This window comes from Tinamus guttatus, unplaced genomic scaffold, assembly GCF_059628265.1.
Source record: "Tinamus guttatus ecotype Peru unplaced genomic scaffold, ASM5962826v1 Tinamus_guttatus_pri_ptg000459l, whole genome shotgun sequence".
In the NCBI taxonomy this organism is placed as follows: domain Eukaryota; kingdom Metazoa; phylum Chordata; class Aves; order Tinamiformes; family Tinamidae; genus Tinamus; species Tinamus guttatus.
In genome coordinates this window covers 7,654,595-7,675,123 of record NW_028288993.1, presented here as the reverse complement: position 1 = coordinate 7,675,123, position 20,529 = coordinate 7,654,595, and the positions used below count along the sequence as shown (strand labels likewise).

Here is a 20,529-nt window from a genome sequence, read left to right as displayed (position 1 = left end):
GGTGGCGCCGCCGCCGCCGCCGCCGCCTCCCCCGCTCGCAGCCGCGCGTGCGCCGGGGCCGCCGCTGTGCTCGGGGCCGCGCCGCGGAGCTCCGAGCGGCCGCGGGGACCCGCGGGGACCCTCGGGGCGGCCGCGGGGGCGAGCGGGGCCGGCGCGGCGGCCCTCAAGGCGGCCCGGAGCGTTAAGGTGGACGCGGCCTTAAGGTGGACTTGCCCTTAAGGCGGCGCGTCAGTTAAGGTGGCGCGGCGCGGGGCGGGGCGGCCGGGGGAGGGCCCGGTCTCGTCGCGCCGCCCTCGGCGCGGGCAGAGGCGCCCGCAGTAGCGACAGCGACGGGACGACGGGCTGCGCTCGCCGGCGGGCCGGTCGGTCGGTGCCGAGGAGCCGATGGGGAAGGGCCGCTTCTGAGGAGCCCGCTTCGCCCCGGCCTCTAACAATGAGCAGCGTCCGGGCGGCCTCCAGGAAAAGGCAGCCCCTGGCCGGAGGAGAGGTGGGGGCGCGGGGCAGGTGCCGGCGGGAGGCGCTGCCCCTGCGGCCGCAGCCCCGCACCGGGCCGGAGCCCTAGATATCCCCTTCTTGTTTTATTTTATTTTATTTTTATTTTTTAATTTTTTTTTTGAAGGGAGCTTCTTCATCGCCGTCGCCCTCGCGCTCCTCGCCGCTGCGCTCCCAAGTGCTCGCCACCACGTAGCTCGCCCGCCCGCCTCGCCTCGCGCCGGGAGCCGGCCGGCGTCGCGCCATGGAGGCGGTGGGGAAGTTTGAGTTCAGCAGGAAGGACCTCATCGGGCACGGGGCCTTCGCCGTGGTCTTCAAAGGCCGCCACCGAGAGGTGAGACCCCCCCCTCTGTGTCCTGGGCCGCCCTTGGGTGCCACTGTCCCCTCACCCTGATGCTGTCCCCGTCCAGCCTTAGCGCTGGGAAGGCCCCCGGGAAGCTGGGAAATGTGTGCTGGGGGTGATATTATTACTATTACTGTTATCATTGATCTCTGGTGTCTTCGGGACACAGGCCCCGTCGGGCCTTGGGACAGGGTTCGACCTTGTGTCTTGCTGGCAGCTCCCACCATGGTCCTGCAAGGGGACGTGCGGTCGCGCCGCATGGAAACGCCATCTGTGCCAAAAAACGTACCCTTGTCTTAAATCAGAAGCAAAATAAAAGGGCTAGAGGAGCCCAAACAAAGAAGAGGGGGAAAACAAAACAAAAACCAGAAAACCTAACCCAAAATACTGCCCGACTCCCAGGATCGACTCCAAAGTGTCTCTCTGTCATTGTGGAGTTTGCTCCATCTTGGTCCCCTTTATTTTTTTCCAAGAGGAGGGGAAATCGCTCACCCTTAAATAAAAGGAAACCAATCCATCTGTGGATTTTCCATCATTAGCGCTCAGGATAAGCCCTGGTTCCCACAGTGCGTTTATTTCTAGCGCTTAAATAAGAGGATAATCGTGGTATAAAGTAATAACAAAAACCTGAACCTCGGGCTTTTCTCCTTGGGCTGACAGGCATAATTCAGGAAAGGGCAAGTCTGAACAAGTTAGGGATATGCATTAGGGCATAAAGTGGAGGCCTTTGCTAATGCTGCAAGACACTTCTTTCAGTTGTATTTTTAATCTGTTAAGAGGCTGCTTATCCTAATGTAAATTAATGGTGGAATTTACATATATCTTTGAATTACACATGCACTTTTTAACTTCCAGAAACCTGAGCTGGAGGTAGCTGTGAAGTGCATTAACAAGAAAAACCTTGCGAAGTCTCAAACTCTGCTGGGCAAGGAAATAAAAATACTGAAGGTAAAGGTAGAATGAATTATTTTCTTCAGTGTCTTTGTTGTATATCTTCTTTGTTATTCATAGCTTACTGCCTTTGTCTTATTTTTTTGTAGGAATTGAAACATGAAAACATCGTTGCCTTGTATGACTTCCAGGTAAACACATTTAATTATGGCAAAGCATTCTAGATTTGGGAGAAGTTGAGTGGAGTTTGCGGAGTTTGTTTTTATCAGATGTTTGTAATCAGGCATACCTCTTCTTGGAAAAAGGCCCTTATAAGCTAGGGAAAAGATAAACAAACATGTCTGAGCAAATCATGTATTAATTGTGTTCTGGGCCACAGAGCACTCATGCAGTTGAGGTGGGAGCTCCTGCTCCTCCCTAGCTTGGGAGCTGCAGGATACTGTGTGGTAAAGTGCAATGCGTGGTGAATATGTCTGTGTTTTGGAAGGCTTCAAGTTCTTAAAATGCTAAAATTAAATAAAATTACAGTAGTTCTTGGTATGCCTGCTTTTTTTGAATATTTCTTTTTCTTAGACTGCCTCATTTCATGTAGAAATGGTGTGAGCATGACTCTGTAGCATATGATTTGTGCTCAGTTTCTCAGAATTATCATTTGCATTTTTCTGTTGTCCTTGTGGCAATCAGTAAGTGTTTAAAAATTGCAGGCGATGTTTTTGGATCATTGTGGTTTCCCACAGTTGCTTTTTCCTACAAAGTCAGCTCTAAAAATCCCCTCTAAGGGACTGGAGCTGATCTGCTCTGAAACTCAGGTTACTCAATGATATTTTTTTCCTCGGACTTTTAGTTATAAAGCTCTGTTGGACCATGAGGCACATTCTACCCATTGTTAGTTATGTTATTTAAAAAAAGAATGCTGTGTGATATAAATGTATAAAATGGAATTCCTCTGTTTCCAGACTGAGGGGCTGGTGTGTGTGATAAGAGCCTGTTTCACACTAAGGTTTTATATTTATGAGCGACGGCTGTGGTGGCTGCTGGCCCCACTGCACAAGTCGGACCACCCGGGTGGCTGTTGGGTGGCTTATCTGGAGCCGCTGGCCCCTCGTCGGTCCCTCATATCACGTGGCCCCCAGGCCGGCGTGTTTGTTGACATTCCTCCTGCTCCCGTGGATTGGCTCCGGTGGCCTCTGCGTCACCCGAGACACGCGCCTCGGTGGCTGCTGCGGTGCCTTCTGGGTGCTGTAGTCTGCGCGCGCCAGCCTCGCTCCGCGGGACAGTGTCACCCGCTGCGCCCGGCCCTGCTAGCACAGGGCTCAGGACGTCCTGCGGGGGGTTTAGCGGAGGTTCCTGGAAAGCCTTTAGCCTGGTGTTGTTTTGTTAAAGGAAGCTGGACAGTGGCGGAGCGGGGAAGAGGCCAAGGCATTAGGAGCAGGAGCAGTTCTTGGAAATACCCTTTGGACAAGCGACCACCTGTCCTCTTGAACTAGCATTTGGAGCTGATCATGTGAAGTCTGAAGGGAGTGACCTCCTTTGCTATGATGCCCCAGAGTAGCACAGAGATAGAGAAGTTTCCACTGGGAAAGGGCACTTGAGGCACTAGATATCTCTTTTTGTTTGTTTGTTTGTTTATTTTCATTCTCTTCCCCTGTGTTCATAAGTTTACTTGCTCCATAATTTCTCAGTTGAGGGAGTGAGTGGCTGCTTCTGCTCCTTTGCTATAGTTTGCATTTGCATGTAGTAGTACACAGCAGGATTTACTTCCTGCAGACCTTTCAGAGCCTTTGTGTGTGTCCTCTTCCTCTGCCTGCCTCAGCAACTGCCTGGTAGGAGGCAGCTCAGATAACTCCACTTAAAGTAGTGAGTTCATAGCAGCTATAACAGAGACAATGCATTTTTCTTATGTGTTGGCAAAAGAGCTTTAGCTAAATTCTGTATTTAGCAGTGTAGCCTGTTGAGCTGTTTGCAAGAAACTGTGTAAGTTGTGAGGGAAAAAAAAATAGGAACTCAGAAATGGTCCTGCTTTCAGGACGTGCCCAGATCTGTTTTGTGTTAGCAGCTTTCAGAGGCTCCCTGTATGTCCTTGGGTAATGTGACTTGTTGGGCAAAATGCCCAACAATTTAGGCTGTGTTGGGGGTACTATGTGGTGCTTCCAAGGCTTGGAATCTGGTAGAAGGTGATCTGTGGTCCTGCACATCAGACTGTGTGTGATGCATCTGAGTTTGGCCTTGCTCTGTATCGGTTCATGATTTATCTGAGAGTAAACTCTTGGCAAGGGTAAATGCAGATTCTGTGGAAGGCCGTCTCCTGCCCACTCTTTACTTTGTATAAAAGACTTTTTTCTTGCCAATCTTGTTCCTCTGATACAAGATTAATTTTCATCCATAGATACCTATATATGTATATATTTACCCTTGAAAATGTTATAGTTGCAGTTATTTTAAGTTATTGAGCCATTATTTAAAGGCTTTCTAAAAGTCAAAAGGTTTATTCTTCTATTACAACTTCATAGAGCAAAAAGAAAAAAAAAATAGTTCCTGTGAATCTTAATGTTGCCCTGCAGCTTTTTCTATTACATTGTTGTATCTCGACTCTTCCCTTCCTCTGCACCTCCTGTCAGCAGTGACTTTAACTTTTACTCACATGTTCCTTCCACACAAGGAAATGGTTGCTAAAACCACAAAGGCTGTAAGCAAGTGATTACACCTAGCGATGCTTTCATTAGCATTAACTTTTAACCAGGAAAATGCAAGCCTGGCCTAACACGACTTTAAATTTTCTGGTGTAATGCCAGTTTGCCCCAGACAGGCACTTGCAACACTGATATTTCATGCAGCAGCTCATTCCCTGGCACTCTTATTTTATCCTCAAATCTGGGAAAGCTGCCGTGTCCCTCTTTTTTTGTTAAGCATCTTTGTGATACTGGCTCATAAATAATGACCAAGTTAGAAGCTTCCTAAGAAAAAATGACACTGGTGAATGTTTTAATGCATAAAGGTGCGGGGTTTTGGACTTTTGTAGATCCCCTTGCTGGAGTCCTAGGAGCAGCATCGTTATGTGAGAATGGCTCACCAAATGAAATATGCATATTCCCATTATTTTGTACTCATGTATTAATGAGAGGTGCTGTGACTAGTCCTAATGAGAGAACCTCTGCTCAAGAAACAGATAAATCGTGTTTTATGGCTTTTTATATTTAGAAACTACTCTCCAGTGTCCGTATGGGGTTGTGCTGCAGATCTTTCCTAGGCCCAAGAGATGTTTGTCATAAAATAAAAACTAGATTTGTCCATTTGCAGGCGCGTTACTTGCAGCCAAACAATCCCTCACTCCTTTGCTGCCTTGCAGAGTATTTGGAGTTAGTCTGAACGGCAGCAGTCTGGAACACCTCTGACATCTGGAGCGTGGGATTTTTTTTTTACTCTTTTCAAGCCAACCATAATGAGCTCTTATTGCTTAAGGTGGAAATTAATGACAATAAGGAGTTATCGTTTCACTTGCATGAATATTTAGGTTGAAAATGAGGTTTCTTAAAACGCAGATCCCCAAACTGTGGAGATCGATTCAGCTCTTGATTCATTTTGATGATAAAACTTAGTGGTGTCTGGTAATATATTTCTACTGGAGAGGCTACATCACCTGAAACTCCTGAAGGGGAGATGTAGAACATGGAGTCCTTGCAGTCCGAACTATTTGTTTTCCTCTTGTGCCCATGGATTGAGGCATGGGGTGGTAGAACAAACATTCTTGGGCTGAACGGTCAGTCTTCCAGGGCCAGTCTTGGGAAGGAGCGGAGCCAAGTCAGAACAGCCTTATTCTATTGCTGCTGCAGAGTCCTTGTGCTCTGTAGGGTCACAGCTGCTTGGCTTTGGCATTTGGTTGTGCTCTGCACCACCATCCTCCTCTGACACCATGAACTAGCAGCCAAACGCTTCATCTTGTGCACGTGCCTGCTGCTGTCCCTCCAGAGACCTCTGGAGCTCTGCGTGGCAGTGTCCCTTGGTGTGCCCTGCAGTGCTGCTCACTTTTTGCTGCACTGCTTTGGCAGCGCGTGCTGGTGGATGAATCAACGCTGCAGTGTCACCTCCTTGCCTCACCACCCTCTCGTGCCACCTAATGTGAGATCTTCTGCTCCTCAGGCATTGCTGATTTGGTGCCCTGAGACAGGGCTCCAGTGTGACTCTTGGAATGACTAAGGCGCTCCATGTCCTGGGAGATGGCACTCCTGAGGTCAGGCTGGCTGCCTGGTTAAATCCACTTTTAATTCCCTCCCTGAGTGAGGCTGGCAAGTTGCCTCGTGAGTGGGTGTGAAGTGCAGTTCCTCTGAATTGCCGAGCGATGCTCCCGCTCGCGCTGTGGGCAGGAACGGTGTCTGCTGCGCGGCGCCGGCAGCATTCCTGCATCCCTTGAAGGGAATCACCTTGGTAATGAAGGCTCCGTTTGGAGATGCAAGGGGTAAAACGTAAGGAAATCTAACCTGCCCTCTGTCAGTAGTTTTGTAGAATGAGATACAAGAAGCTAGTCAATCGAATGGTTATATTTATGGCAAGTAGAGAATTTTATGGCCTTGAACTCCTGTTTATGTCAGTGTCACCAGCTGATACCCCATGGAGCAGGTCATGGAAACATCTAGCAAATTTTGACCACTAAATATAGACCTCGAAGGAGTCACAGGGCTTTTTTTGGAGGAGTGGTCTTGCTGCATTTCTGAAACTCTGCTCACTGCTTTACTCATGGTGTGTGTAGAAGCACGTACCTGTGCTCCTCTCACATGACACCGGTGTCACGGAGGTGCCAGCGATGTGGAAGGCTAATGGCCTCCAAAGCTCCCGTGGAAGGTAGCGTTACTCAGGCTATAATGAGAGATTAAGGAATGTTTCCCAAGAGTAATCGGAAACTGGGAGGCCGTGTTCACAGTCTGACAGCAAAGCCCTGGAACTGCTGAGGCGCGATTAGTGCTGCTCTTCCTTAGGCTCCATCAGTGTTTCCATTATGAAAATTTCCACTGTTTAAATCCTTGTGATGAGTGAAAACATTTTGCTGGAGTGGGGAAAGCAGGGATAGGGTGATCTGGTGGGGAGTAGGTGCCCCCTAATCATGTTGACATGAAAAAAACACCGCTGTGTGGGAATTTAGATGGAGAACCACTGCTTTAATTTCTGCCAGAGACTTGTAAGTCCAAACCAAAGCCCAGTTAATACCTTTAACTTTGTGATTAGATTAGATTGGAGTGGACCCTAAATTACAAAATTGCAGGGAAACAAAGTGTGTGTTTCAAAGGTTCATCTTAATGCTTACTTGAAATGCAAAGCGATGATCTCAAAGCTGCCTGTCTTCAAATCTAAGGTTATTTCAAAGAGGGGGGCTGATTGATAGAAATAAATCAAACTTGGCATCACTGGTTGCTTAGGGCAAAAATGTTCTGTCTGGGCTGCGAGAGCACCTGGCTGCCTCTTAGCATGCGAATGACGGGAGGAATTAGGTCAGCTGAGCTGGCGTAGCAGAGATCAACCAGACGGTGTGTATCACTTGTGGGGAATGAAAGATGCACAATTTTAAGATATTACAAGTCCTGTTTAGCAAAGCATCTTGCATCTCTGAGAGAGAGAGCGGCCTCCCAGCCCATGCAGGTCTACCTGGGGTCTGCCCAGGTGGTGGTGGAAGCAGCAGGAGTCACCCTGGGCATGAGGTGGGATAAGGCAGGGAGGGCAAAGGGCTGTGGGCAGTGAATGGCTTTAAAACACACAGTCTGTGTGTTCATTAGTATCACTATACACACAAGGAGCATTTTTGGGGCTTTTCTGTTGGGGTTTGATTAATGGATTTTTTTAAACCTAGTTGGCACTTGCAGCTGACGTGAAATATGTTAAAACATATTGCATTTTCTTCATTTTTGAAATATCGTAGTCTTAAAGCCATGTTAGTCTGGTTTCTGGCTCTTGGATTTTCTTAAATGAATTTTTTTGTTGTTTGAAATAACCTATGCTTTGTTTCTGTAAACACCTTGTAAGAGCTTTGTGCTGCAACAGTTTCTTATTATTAAATATGGTAAAGGAAATACAAAATAAAGGGATATATGAAAGGAGACTTGCAAGAGCCAGTTAATCCTGCAACTTGGGGTTGGGCCCTTAATTTCTGCAGTTGCTTAAGAATCTCTTGCAGGATATTGGATTAAGTGTGTTTAGGATTTGCTGTTAGACAAAACAAGCCTTTCCCAACTTTGTTAGTAGAACTGCATTCTTCAGTTCTAAAATCAAGCTCCTAGATTAGCTCCCTTTCTTTACATTTGAGTGTATCTCATTAAGTGTGTGATTGCAACTGAAATGTTCAGTGTGAAATTCAGTGAGTGTCCGAGGGAGGCCCTGGCTCTTGTAGCCTGCCCTGTTCTGTGCCTCGACCTGCAGCGCTGCCTCCTGCTCCCTCCTCTTTGCGTAGCCTCTTAGTCTTGTAAATGCAGCTTCACAGTGAACAGGAATTTTGTTCCAGTGCATGTGACTGAGCTTAAGGTAATGGGAAGTCAAACCTTAAATGCTCATTTTATAGTATGGCTGTAATACTGCAAGGAGATGAGGAATAAATATGGAACAGCAAATCAGTTTTTTGGTTTATCGTTAGTTTTGGAAATGTGTACATCCCCACTCTGGGCGTTGGCATATTCCATGTCTTCTGTCATTTGCAAAAAGAAACTTCTTTTTGTTTGACAAAGCTTCTAATCTTGTTTTGTTTGTTAACAAAGGAGTAACTGCTGTTCCTCCTATTATCAGAGCAAGGGAAAGTCCCAACTTTGCTGCTTTTTTTTCAGTCCTGGCCCTTGCTGGGCTGCTGCATCAGCTGCACGTGGAGGCAGCAGGCGCTGTATGTGCCCAGGCAGCAAAGCCTCCAAAGAGGTGGCCAGCTGGGGACATCAACTGCTGCAGTTGGCACTGTGCTACCCCTAAGACAGGCTGTGATTACTTGTGTCCCAGCAGTGAGAGCCTTGAATTTGACATGATGCATGGGTTTCTTTCGGTTGGCCTCACCTTGAGTTCTGCAACTAGTGGAGCCTGCTGCTTTGTCTCTATGCTCTTATTATGACATTAGTCCTATATTCGCGTTTCTGTGGTTAGGCTCAGATGCTGCTTTCAGCTTTGACTCGCTGCAGCACTTTGCTCACTGAGGCCCAACCTGGCTTTGACAGTCATGTTTTCCTGTTGGAGCTCCTGTTGAACAAGTGATGACTACAGCACTCGCAAGTGCTTTGGGGGGTCAGGATTTGAAAGCCTGCAGTAACCTTTGTGAAGCTGCAGCTGAACATCCCCTCTGTGGAGCTGTCGAATGAACATCCAGCAGTCCGCAGGGGCCTGGAGGTAGAGAAGGGAGCTCCTGATTTGAAGAGAGCTGCTGAAAGCTCCAGTGGGAGGTACTGGTGAAGTTTTTCTGGCAAACCTGAAGTTTGAGCTGTTCTACCAGCAGTCCTATCACTTGCCTGTGGTTGTTTACCAGACAGCTTAATACCATAACTTGGAGGACGTGACTCTGCATTTTGTTTTTTGTTCATGTCACGCAATCAAAATTTAGGGCAGTTACTGTGAGGTTTTATTTGTATGGGAAGTACATTCCCTCCCTTCCTGAAGCACACACAGAACCAGAGGAAAACTTTCCTGTTGTCTTTAATCTGCACAAGAGTATGACCCGTTCTGAAGCAGCTCATCGCCTCATGGCACTGGCCCTTTCTGTTGTTGCTCTCCTGATCCTACAAAAATCCAGCTACTGCAGGTCTGTCCAGAAAACTCTTTGCTGCAGGACCTCACTCCTGCTTGCCATGTATCTCAACGGGTGCTCGCAATCCTGGAGCAAGCTGACAGGTTTAGAGAAAGCACAACGAGGTCAAGAGCCAAAGGGAAAGTCTGAGCTTCTCTGGCTCTTGCGTCTTACATCCTAGGACCTGCATTTAAAAACTTGGGACACCTCATTCTTTTTGAAAGCCAAAGGTCTCCTGAGTAGGTGAAAGTGCTTTTTAATCACTTGGTGTATTGGTGGTCCTGGATCTGCCAAAGCAGGCCAAGACATAAACTAGGTTGTTGCATGACTGAGTTTGTTGTTTCCATGCCATCTTTTGGACTGTGTTTGTGTGTGACCGATACCACAACCCCATGTTTGTCTGTTCTGGTATAGCCCTTGCACAAGAGGAAAGTCACTGCTGGTTCCTTATAGCTGGTTCCTTATAGCTTGCTGTGGGGCAGTACTGCATAGGTTGCAAGATGCAAGTCTCAAAAGTCTGTCCTAAAACTCGCTTTTGGACAAGCTTAGCCTTAAAACTGTCTCTGGGTTTGGCAACCAAAGTCCTGTGGATATCACTTACCTGTTTGCTTTAGAGCTATTCTGCTTAGGGTAAAGCAGTGGTAGATGCTCCTGCAATTCAGATTAGTATTAGTTTGTCTTGTATCTTCCTTCTGTTCAAAAAAAGTTGCATCAAGAGGTAATCTTTGCTTAGCATGAAGGCTTTCTTTTCCCTTTTCAGTAGTTAACCTGCTCAAGCCAAGGTCTGAACAGCAGTAAAATAACACTTAAGAGATTTAACTCTTTGGAAACTTTCTTCTCTTGGGAATCATAGGTTCTGTTTTCCAAGCCTAGTCAGCTTGAAAACCAGCACGTTAACTAAAGACCTTTTCAGATGGCCTTGGCCTAGGAGTTGAATTCTCTTGAGCAAAATCTTGCAGCTACAGCCTGTGTTTGTGGCTCCTTCCAAGAAGGAGCTGCAGGGCGATGCCCCTGCAGAGGGGAAGGTGCGAGTGCCTCCCCGCTGCCGCAGCCCTGCGGGGGCATCCGAAAAACTGCCCACAGCAGAAAGCCGGAGCTTGCAGCTGCTGCCGAGCTTATCTTCTGATTTCAGGGTAGGCCCGGAGCTTTGTTTCGTGTTCTGTGTTGCCGGTACAATGGATGAGCTGCAGCCCTGTTCACCGAGATCTGCGCTCAGCAGTTATCTTGCCTCGGCAGCTGCTGTGGGTTAAGGTGCATGTGGCTGGTGCTTCCTGCAAGGTGCAAAGCAGGAGCTTGGGTGCCAAGGGAGACTAGCAAAGAAGGCAACGTAGGGAAGTGACAAAAAGGATTCTGACAAAAATGCCTCGACTCCAGGAGTCCTCCCTTGCAAGCAGCCGGAGCCTTGTCAGCCATGCTGCGCTCGTGGACATCAGAGCGGAGCCTCCAAGCGTTTGTGCTGCATTTCAGTCTTCCTGGAAAAGAGAGCAGTTTGGCAGGGCCAAAGCCTTTCTTTTGTAAGTTTTTGACCCTGTTGTACTATTAATACTCAGATTAGTTAAAAAGCAGCACTGCTGACAGTTCTGAAGGTGTTGTGTAATTAAAATTATACTTTGCTTGAGTGTGTTTTTTGTTTTCTGTTTGGGTGTTTTTTTGTTTGATTGTTTTTCTTCCCTCCTCCCTCCTCTTTAACAACCTTCTAAATCTGGTTGCAGCCCAGGCTGGAGCAGAGGAGGATTTCTGAGGAAGTTTCCTCTCCCAGATGTTTTAGGCTGTGGTAGGAGGATGACTAAGTCTGGGTACACCCAGACATTTCCCTTTGGACACACCTAAGCACACACTTTCCAAGAAGACGATCATGCCACCTTCCAGTCTGGGCGGAGAGAAAATATTAAGGCAGACTGGGCCTTAACATCCCTAACACCCTCCTACAGTGCCTTAGTGAGGCACTTCAGCAGCGCGTTCTCCTAGGATGATTTCTGTACTGCTAAATTAAGCTTCTCCGTTTCTTTGTTCCCTGCTAGCAGATGTGCATTAGTTGTAGACAGTAGAGGCTGTTGCCTATTTTTACACTCAATTAAAGTGTAACTTCATCGCTGGGGCCTCTGCTGTAAGAGCTACAAGTCCGGCAGTGATCCAGACTGATTAATTGTCAGCTTAATGTCTTTGGCAGAGGCCTTTGGTGCTGCTGCGGAGCACAGTCGGGGCACTGCTGCACACTGTGATGGGGGAAGGATTTAGGGTTCTTTGGTGCCATTCCCATAGTCGAGCTCCTTTGGTGACAGAATTAGCCCTCGCTGTATGGGCTGGCATGTGTAAGAGGTCCAAAGTAAACTCCCTGCAGTGCTGCTTGGGCGTGAGGCTCAGCAGAAATGTAGCAAATTGCAGCATCGCGCTGGTTGCTGCTGGGGAAATGAGTGGGCTGGGCATTTTCTTTCTCTTCAAAGAGGCTGGTAGGCTGCAAAGTTTTGCTTGAAGCTTTTTTTCCCTTGTTTTGTTAATGAGCAAATTGTAAATATTGTGGAAGAATAAAAATGGAAAAGAAATGGCTTCTGCTGCCGAGTCAGCTTTAAAGGAGTCCTTCAGCCCATTTGATGAAACCAGAAGTTTCCTTCAACAGTTGTGTCTGTTATAATCAAGCTGCTGGCTGAAGGCTTTTTCCAAACAAAAGAGCTTGTTTCTGGGGCCTTCTTAAAATAAGTGCTTGGTTTAGGTGGCAAAATTCTGACAAACCTCTTTCCGGTGAGCAATTCTTGAAATGCTGAGGCTGTGAATGTGAAAGTTCCTGACCCTGCTACCAGCAGCTTTGCTCTGGGAACGCAATGGGTCAGTGTGCTGCTGCTGCGCTGGGTGTGTGTGCAGCAAGGTGATGCTTCGGCTCAGGAACAGAGCAATGCTGCAGAAAATACTCATTTGGGGAATCTATGGTGGGATATTAGGACTGAGGAGGGCCCCTGGTGCTTCCAACTGCTAGTGGCCCGTGGCAGTTGAGTAGAGCTCCTCTGAAATAACCCCCCTGAAATGTAGTTAGTGTTGATGTTGAGTCTCTGGCACCACTTGTTTTGCTGCACTGATCTCTCCTACTGCGTTATGGTATTTGTTGAAGTAGATGCAGCCAGGATGAAACTCGTGCTTCCAATTTTGACTATGGGCCTTTTTCCAAACTGAAGGAACACGGTTTCAGTTCTCATCAGAAATGACAGATGCTGAACACAGCTTTTGCATGAGGTTTGTATTAAACACAATCAGTGGAGGAATGCTGCCTAATAAGACTCGAACAGGCAGTAAGGGCTATTGCCAGTGGACAGACAGGGCAGCTCCTTGGTACCTACCAGATGCCTTGCGAGCGTTTCACTCTTGTCCTCACCCCACATGTGCTGGTGAGATAAACCTTAAATATAAAGGTTCTTTTTTTTTTTTTTTTTTTTTTTTTCCCCCCCGCTAGGGAAACTGAGCAGAGCACCTCCCTCATCTGGTGCCCTTATTTAACCCTGGTCACCAAAGCATTTGAAGCTTATGTGTACACACTGACAGCCAAAATCAATGCCTGTCTTTATAATGTTTGTTTGCAGTGGCTTTAAATAAACACTGTACAGCCAAACTGTACAGTGGACAGTAGCTCTTGGCTAATAACTAAGAAGTTATTACAAATGTGTTTTGAATTTAGCTTGTATAAGCTTAACTTCCCCTTCATTTTGGACAAAGGTAATAATCTATTATGCCTTCCCAAGCCCTGCTCGCACTGTATGTATCAATGGGTGGAGGTACTGAGCCAGGTTACCACAGCGTGTTTGGAGAAGAACTGTCTGTGAGAAATTTTGTGATAGTGATGAACTGGATGTGGGCTGCAGAAAACACTGTGGAAACCTCCCCTGTGCTGAGCTCTGCAGCAGCACTGTCCTTCCCCTTGCAGCTGCTCGCAAGGCGGCTCTGCCGCTCGTGTCTTGGGCAGGTCTGTGGCTGGAGTTCACGGAGAAGTGAAAGGCCTGGGTAGCTCATAAATCTTCCCTTCTGCTGTTCTGCCAAGGCCAGCAGGGATCCGAGGGCTTCGAATGCTGCTGAGAATTTTCCCGCAGTGTTTTGTCATGTCTGAAGCTTGCGATGATGCCTGGGGTCTCCTGTGCTGACTCCCTAGCTTCGTGCTTTTAAGCACAAACTGTTTCTCGGCTTTATCTGAAGCACGTGTAAAAGTGACTGGCTTAGCTGTTGTAAGTGTGGGGCCTGGAAAACAGGGCCTGTCTAATGCAGTTCTTGTCATTTGACAAAGGTGCTCTTGAAGTATTGCAGAAAACTGCTTATTAGGCAAACAAGGAGGCCTTTTAAAAAGTTCAGCTTGGCTTGGTAGTGAGGACAGTTGCAAGTCAGGAGTTGCCACCCCTGCATCTGGTGGCGGTCTTGAAGGAAGGAAACCACTTGTGGTAAAGCTGCTGGGCTGCCAGGTATTTGTGTGCACCGTTTGGGGCGCGTGGCCTGTTCTGCTGCAGCTCCAGCAGCCTTTTGGCCTGCACGTAGTTCAGCTTCCTGACCTCTCACCACCCTTCCAGCACCCAGTCTGCCCACGTGCGTCTGAAAACCCAGGTATCGAGTTGTAAAGTTAGACAAGAAGTGCAAGAGAAGGGATAGAAGGTGACGAGGACTGGAGGTGCTGACCAAGGCAGTCAGGCGCAGGCTTGGCAGGTGGCAAGTCCTGTGGGCAGAGCCAGGTGAAAGGAGCTCAGAGCAGGCAATGGAAGCTGATGCAAAGCTAAAACACTGGTAGCATGGATACTGAGACTTTGTGAAATTTTAATGAAGCTGAGAGGGGGAATTGGATAGGCAGGTGCCTAAATTGTCTGTATGCAAAGGCAGGCTGCCCTGGAGCTGCAGAACTGTAGGGGATTTGCTCTGCCATCGCTTTCGGAGCTTCTCCACAGAGCCAAGTTGCTGCTGCCTGTAGTTGTCTGGAATAGGGCCTTGTGCTGGGGAGTGATTTTTAGCATTTAGGGTTTCATGTCGTGACTCTGCCCAGCTTTTTTTTTCTCTCTGTTGATTGTCATGATGATTCAGAAAGTCTTAGCCAGCCCTCAAACCACAGGTGAGTCCCTTAACGCGCCTTTCCGCCAAAGAGCAGATCCCATCACTTGCATGTGGAAAGGTCCCATCATTCAGACGGGTGCTGCTTGTGTGGGCCTGCCTGCTATGAAGGACCATGTTAAATACAGAAATGATCAAGAATGGGATAGTTTGACAGCATCTCCACGGCTAATCCCAGGAGCTGGAAAGGAACATGAAGACCCAACCCACAAGAGGAGCAATTTGCTTTGTCGAATGAATGCTGTGAGAGGAATAACATGTTTAAATTAGTGTGAAATTGTTCTCTTATTGTTTTCTTTTCTTTTTTCCTCCAGGAACTGGCAAACTCTGTCTACTTGGTTATGGAGGTGAGTACTTTTGTTAAACTTGTATTTAGCAGACCAGCTCGTTACACAGGTAGTGCTTCCCGATGAGTCTGACCTATGGTGCTTTTGCCAGCCTGTGTACTTGTGAGAACTGTAGCAGTGCAGGTGAAGCTGGCAGCCAGCAGGACTTCTCATAATACTGCAGTCACAAGGTCCTGCTGGCACAGGTTTAATCAGCCAAAATTCTTATCTCAAGGGTAAAAGGGATGTTATGGGGTAGTATCCCCTTCTAGATACATGGAAGAACTGTCTCCACACTGGCTGCAAAGCTCATAAACTTCTTATTTGCACTGCGGTCTTCGCTCTGAATTCTTGTTGACTTTCCTTAATGACATGGAGCATAATGTGGGGAATTTCAATATTCATGTATAACTGCTCCAAGGTTTTCCTCAACCAGTTTTCCTCTGGTCTTTCAAGTGGTCCTTTGTTTTCTGAGTCTCTTGCACACGTGTGCGGGCACACGTACAAAAGCCAACGTATGCTGATATATCATAACAGAGCTTAAAATATAGGGGAAATGTGACAAGACAAGCCTACCAGAATGATTTTTTTTCTATCATCCTCTGAATAAGCATTTTGATATATCCGTGTTTGTTTATATTTAAATATTATGAGTAGCCTACAATCCTAGAGGAGTTTTTTTCTTTTAAATCTTCGCTTCCCTCGTGCTAACTGACCTTTGTGTTCTCTTTCCAGTACTGTAATGGTGGTGACCTGGCAGACTATCTTCACAGTAAGTACAGCAGTATGGAGAACATCCTCTGTATTTGGAAGAAATCAGTAGCTGTTCTAGCTTGTTAAAGTTGCTGGGGTTTGTGAAAGATCAGAGTAAGCAGATGGGATATCTTCTTTATTTTTCAAGAGCTGAAAACAGTTATCATTGCTCCTCTTAGAGCTTCACCCTTGGTAATCATTTGAAAACTGAGAATTCAAGGCGGTAACATGAGGTGGATGACTTGTCTTTGCTATATAGGTCAGTAATGACTGAAGGGTATGGACTGCTGTCAGCAGTTACCTATCTATTTTGGTTATGGTGGCCAAAAAAGTGTTGAAACAGTTTTACTTTGCCAGTGGTATGGTTTGTCTGTTTCTTGATTTAAAGGAGGAAAAAAAAAAAGAAGACATAAAGAAATAAAAATACTTGTTCAGGCCTTGTATCTGTACGGTTTGATCACATGAGGTTCCAAGAATATTTGATTTGCTTTAAATTGTCCTCTAAGAATGTTCCCATGCCCATAACGGAACACATTTGTTACTCCACTGGACAGAGCTGTCTCCAACTTGTAGGCTGGAAGCCAGTGGTGGTTTGAGGGGGACAAGAACTACCAACTCTGGGATTTTTTGGGCAGCACAGAGCAGGAGGCAGACAGATATCTGTAACCAGGATGCCTTGAGGAAGCTTTTAGTGGAAGTGAAGAGCCCTTTTGCCATGAAATGGAATGAAATGTGTGTTGCAGGTTATCCACCTGCAACTTGGGCTTTAATCTCACTGCTCGCCTGACTGTATTTTTTCCCATTTAAAAAAAAAAAAAAAAAGCCTTTCTTGTTGCTTTGCATATTAGCTAGGAGATGTAAGTTATCTCTTCATATTTAGTTACTAATCTCACTTCTTGTGTAGCTGTGGGTCATGATTAAACCAGGTTTGTCCATACTGTAAAAAAAAAAATAAAAGCTAGGTAATACATCAGGCTCTTTATTAAAGGTGCATGATGCCTAGAAACTGTGAAAATTGAAGGGTTGAAAGCTAAATTTACATTTGCCCTACAGCAAGTGTTAATATCCCCAGAATTATTATTTTGGGCTTGATGCTCCTGTTGTGTATTCAGTTTGTACAGGGCAACGAATTATATTTGTGGATATTTTTTGTTTGTTTTTAGAAAGGATTTTGTACTTGAAAAAATAAAAGGATTATTTTGCCTTTCATAGGTTTTATATACTTAAAATACAGATGAGTCAGATGTGCCAGTTACTTGTGTTTGTAAATTCAGGTTTTGTGTGCTTTGTTTTAGTTAAGTGATAATGTTTTGCATCCATTGTACTTTAAAGAGCTTCTTTTCTAGTAGTAGGACAGTGCTATGAATATCAAGTGAAAATATTTTTGTATATGTATATTTAATTTTCAAAATGTGTTCAAAGAAGAGGGGGAAAAATAGCCTATGAAAACAATGAAATGCTCTTAAAAACAGTCAAGCTTGGCCAGGGCCAGGCAAGTTTCACACAGAGGATGGGCAGTGAGTGATGAGTGGAGGCTGGGGGTCAGCTGGGAGCTGGGGCTCCCTTTCTGTTAACTCTTCCAGGCTCTACAGCTAAACTTAAAAGCTCCAGGTCTGTGTCAGAGATGTTTGCATGTGAGGCAGGTTTGTTTTGTGAGGATGGGGGCACGCCGAACAGGTAATAGTGTTCTTCCCCCGTGAGGGAATTGGTGACATTTTGTGCCCTGTCATTAAATATAGCCCAGTTAAAACACAGAGAGGACTTTTCTAGCTCTCGTGCATGTGAAGAGAGGACAGTGACAGTAAAGCCTGAGCTGTGCCCGCCTGCTGCTCGAGCTGTGGGTGTAAATGGGAGAGCAGAGCCTCTGGCTGAATGGCCAGCCCCTGCCCTGACTTTAGGGGAAAATCTGCCTGTTCAGAGCACTGTTTCCATGTGGACAGCACGGTGTTTTCATTAAAGTGCGCCATGCTGCCCAATTAACTGGGTTATTAATAAAGCTCACTTCCTTGTTCATCAAGTGAAACTACTTGGGAAATCGGTGGCTAGTTTGAGAAAGTGACAGTGAATTATTTTTGCCAGATAAAATACTGGCAATGAATTATATTTGTCAAATGAAAGACTGTTTTACCCCAGCATGGGTAGTTTGAAGGTTGGCGGGGCTAATGCTTCATCCTACTTCATCTGACTTAATTGTATAGAAGTTAAATTGATCTCGTGATCATGAAAAATACTTGGAATCTTATATTGGAAAGTTCAGATTTCTTCCATGGTGCATTGCTGGTATGCAGGACTCTCATTTCTGCTGAGCAGTTACTGAGCTGCTTCAGCTGTTTGAGTAATTGTCTGATGGTTTTTAATTGCCAGGTGTACTTTCCCACTGGCTCCTTGGACGATTTTGCTGGTCGTTGCTGCAGCACTTACGCAAGCTGCACATGCAGATCCCCTGGCTCTCATTGAACGAGATGCCTGAAAGCTTCCCAGTCCGTTCTGCCCTCTAATTACAGGCGTTAGGCAACATGGTAATTCTGTGTTGAATCAAAAGACTCCCTAATTCTTGTCTTTGTAACTGGAAGACGTGCATATGTGCACGTTTCCATGCACTATGCATTTCTGTTGGATTTCTGTATCAGCCTCATCTCTTTGATACAGCCTTCTATGAGTGTTTGTGTCCTCTTGAAAGGAACCACCCTGTGTTTCTTTTAAATGTTGTGTTGCTTTTTCTTGTGGATCGCTGTAGATGTTGGCTTCACTTAAAACACACTGAACATGAGCATGACAGATCTCTGCAGCGTATGACAGAGCTGTGGAGAGTACTGCAGGAGTTACTATTCTCACTACAGGAATAACCGGATCTAATTCTGGGCTCCTGATGGTCAGGAGGTCAGATCAGGTTGATATCTAACATTCTCTCTTTAAATTCCCTGACATGAGCAGTAATGAACAGTTCATAAATGCATATTTCTGATCTTTCTAAAAAGCTGCTTCCTGGCAAACTCGTCTCTGTGAAGAGAACTTCGCATCTACGATTAGTGTTTCTTTATTAGACTGTGACATGCATAAGATGTAACTTTTCTCTTAGATTATTGAATCCTCAATGATCTTGGTGGCTCTCTTGCAAATCAAAGGTACAAAGACATTTCTTTAGAGCTTTTCTCCTTACAGCAAGGTGATTAAGAGTAGCTATGAGAAGAGTGGATCTATCCAGAATAAGTCTTCTGGTTAGTACAAGAGACTGTTTTAAGGGTCATACTCCTGGTGTTTGGGGTGGATGGAGCCCAGGGAGGATATGAACCATGATGGGCCCCAAACAGGCCAGCCTGGTTTCTTTGACTTCAGTCCAATTGAGATCGGACCCACGTTAAGGTGATACTTGTGAGCAGTCGTTACATTGCTGAGCAGTGCTTTCCAAGTGGCTTTTTAGGTGATTTCCACCTTTTTCTGTGCCTCAAGATCTACCAGGCACACAGCCCTTGCACTGACCTGCTGTAAATATTTGTTCTGCTCTCCTGACCCGTGTAGCGGCCGTTCCCGGGACAGAAAGCTGAGTGCCCTGGCCTCGAGTGCAGCCCATGAAAATAAACACAGGGATATTATTACTTCCCAGTAATGGCAGAGTCAGGCTTGGGAAGCAGCAATCCCTGCGAGATGTGTTGCTGACTGCAGACGTCCAGGGGGATGCCCAGACTTCAATGCAGAATTAATGTCCTGCAGAAAGTTTTCTGTGGAGATGAGAGCTGGCCCCTCTCGGTAGCCACCGAAGTGCAAGCTCCATGTTTAGGATGGGATAGGAAAGCAGTCATGTTCTCTGCATTTGTTCTGGCAACACCTAAACCTTCCTGTATGTTCTCCCTGCTGCTGCTGATGGGTGGTTGGCCTGTAAAACTTTGGCTGACCAGTATGTGACTGTTCCAGACTTTCAGAAATCGTGCTAGTGGGGTATGGCTAGTGTTGCTCCTTCTGACTTTGTGGGAAGAAGCCCTGATATGAAATGAGACCTGGTAAGACTGAAGCAAACTAGAAAGCCATCAGAAAGACTGGAGGTGGAGACTGAGATTCTCAAGGCCTCTGAAGTGTCTCTTGTGTTTATTCTTTATTTCTCTGTCCTTCAGCTGGAGCTTGCTGCTGCCCTTCCCTACACTGGTGGGCTGGCTATGAGAGAGAAGGCCCCAGGCTGTGTTGTGGCGAGTCTGTTCCTGGCGGGCGGTAGAAGGGGATCTCCCTGCGAACCTGCCTTCCCAGCGCATTCCCCGTGGGAAGCGGCAGCTCCGCGGTGCCGCTCGCTGCTCCACGCTGCAGCTTGGCAGCTCCCCTGAGCCCCGCAGGGCAGCCTTAGAGGCCCCTCACGTTAGGGGATGTCTTTGCAAGCCTAAGAGCTTCGCATAGAACTTCTGTTAAGTGGAAAAGCTTAAATTCTGCAGAAAGTGCAAGCTTAGAGACCCTGTTTTCTCTGGATGAATGGATTTTCGGACCTTGGTATCATTTTTTTCCAGTGTGAAGGCTTAGAGCCCTCATTAAGGAGGCTTAGCATGTTTGCACAGAGAAGGTGGCTGGCACTGTGTAAGATTCTTATAAACATCAAACTGTGTAAAAGAGAGGGTAACGCCTTAAAAAATGTGGCATGCTTTGGGCCTGCAGGTCAGAACAAAGCTCTAAAGAAAACAGCTCCCCTGCTAGAGGCAAGGGGTGTTTAGCCAGGAGTTCATTATCTGTCTTGGATATGGTAAGTACTGCCAAGTTTCAAGTCTTGCTTCTTGTTGGGGAGATAAAGGTGCAGTTGGACTGTCCCTTCCTGGACCTGAACCGAACTGAGCAGAACACAGGGGAGCCCTTGCAGTTTTGTTTAAAGGCAGTAGTCCCTGTTTTAACCGTTCCCAGGTAATTTCTCTGTCTCCATTCACTTGGGGCTCTATTTGTCC

At 46.5% G+C, this 20,529-nt stretch overlaps 1 protein-coding gene across 2 annotated transcripts in view; it reads left to right on the top strand.

Annotated features, from left to right (window-relative positions):
* Positions 1-329: 329 nt before the first annotated feature.
* Positions 330-20,529, top strand: part of ULK1 (unc-51 like autophagy activating kinase 1) — a 72,350-nt gene continuing 52,150 nt past the window's right edge. The window contains exons 1-6 of one of the 2 annotated variants that reach the window (XM_088532482.1): positions 330-487; positions 620-826; positions 1,691-1,783; positions 1,876-1,917; positions 14,849-14,881; positions 15,596-15,632. In XM_088532482.1, the coding sequence (XP_088388608.1) occupies positions 737-826; positions 1,691-1,783; positions 1,876-1,917; positions 14,849-14,881; positions 15,596-15,632 (295 nt within the window). In that variant the 5' untranslated portion in view covers positions 330-487; positions 620-736. Of the gene's footprint in view, positions 488-582; positions 827-1,690; positions 1,784-1,875; positions 1,918-14,848; positions 14,882-15,595; positions 15,633-20,529 lie in introns of those variants that run through there. The other variant, XM_088532484.1, reaches the window with a different exon arrangement.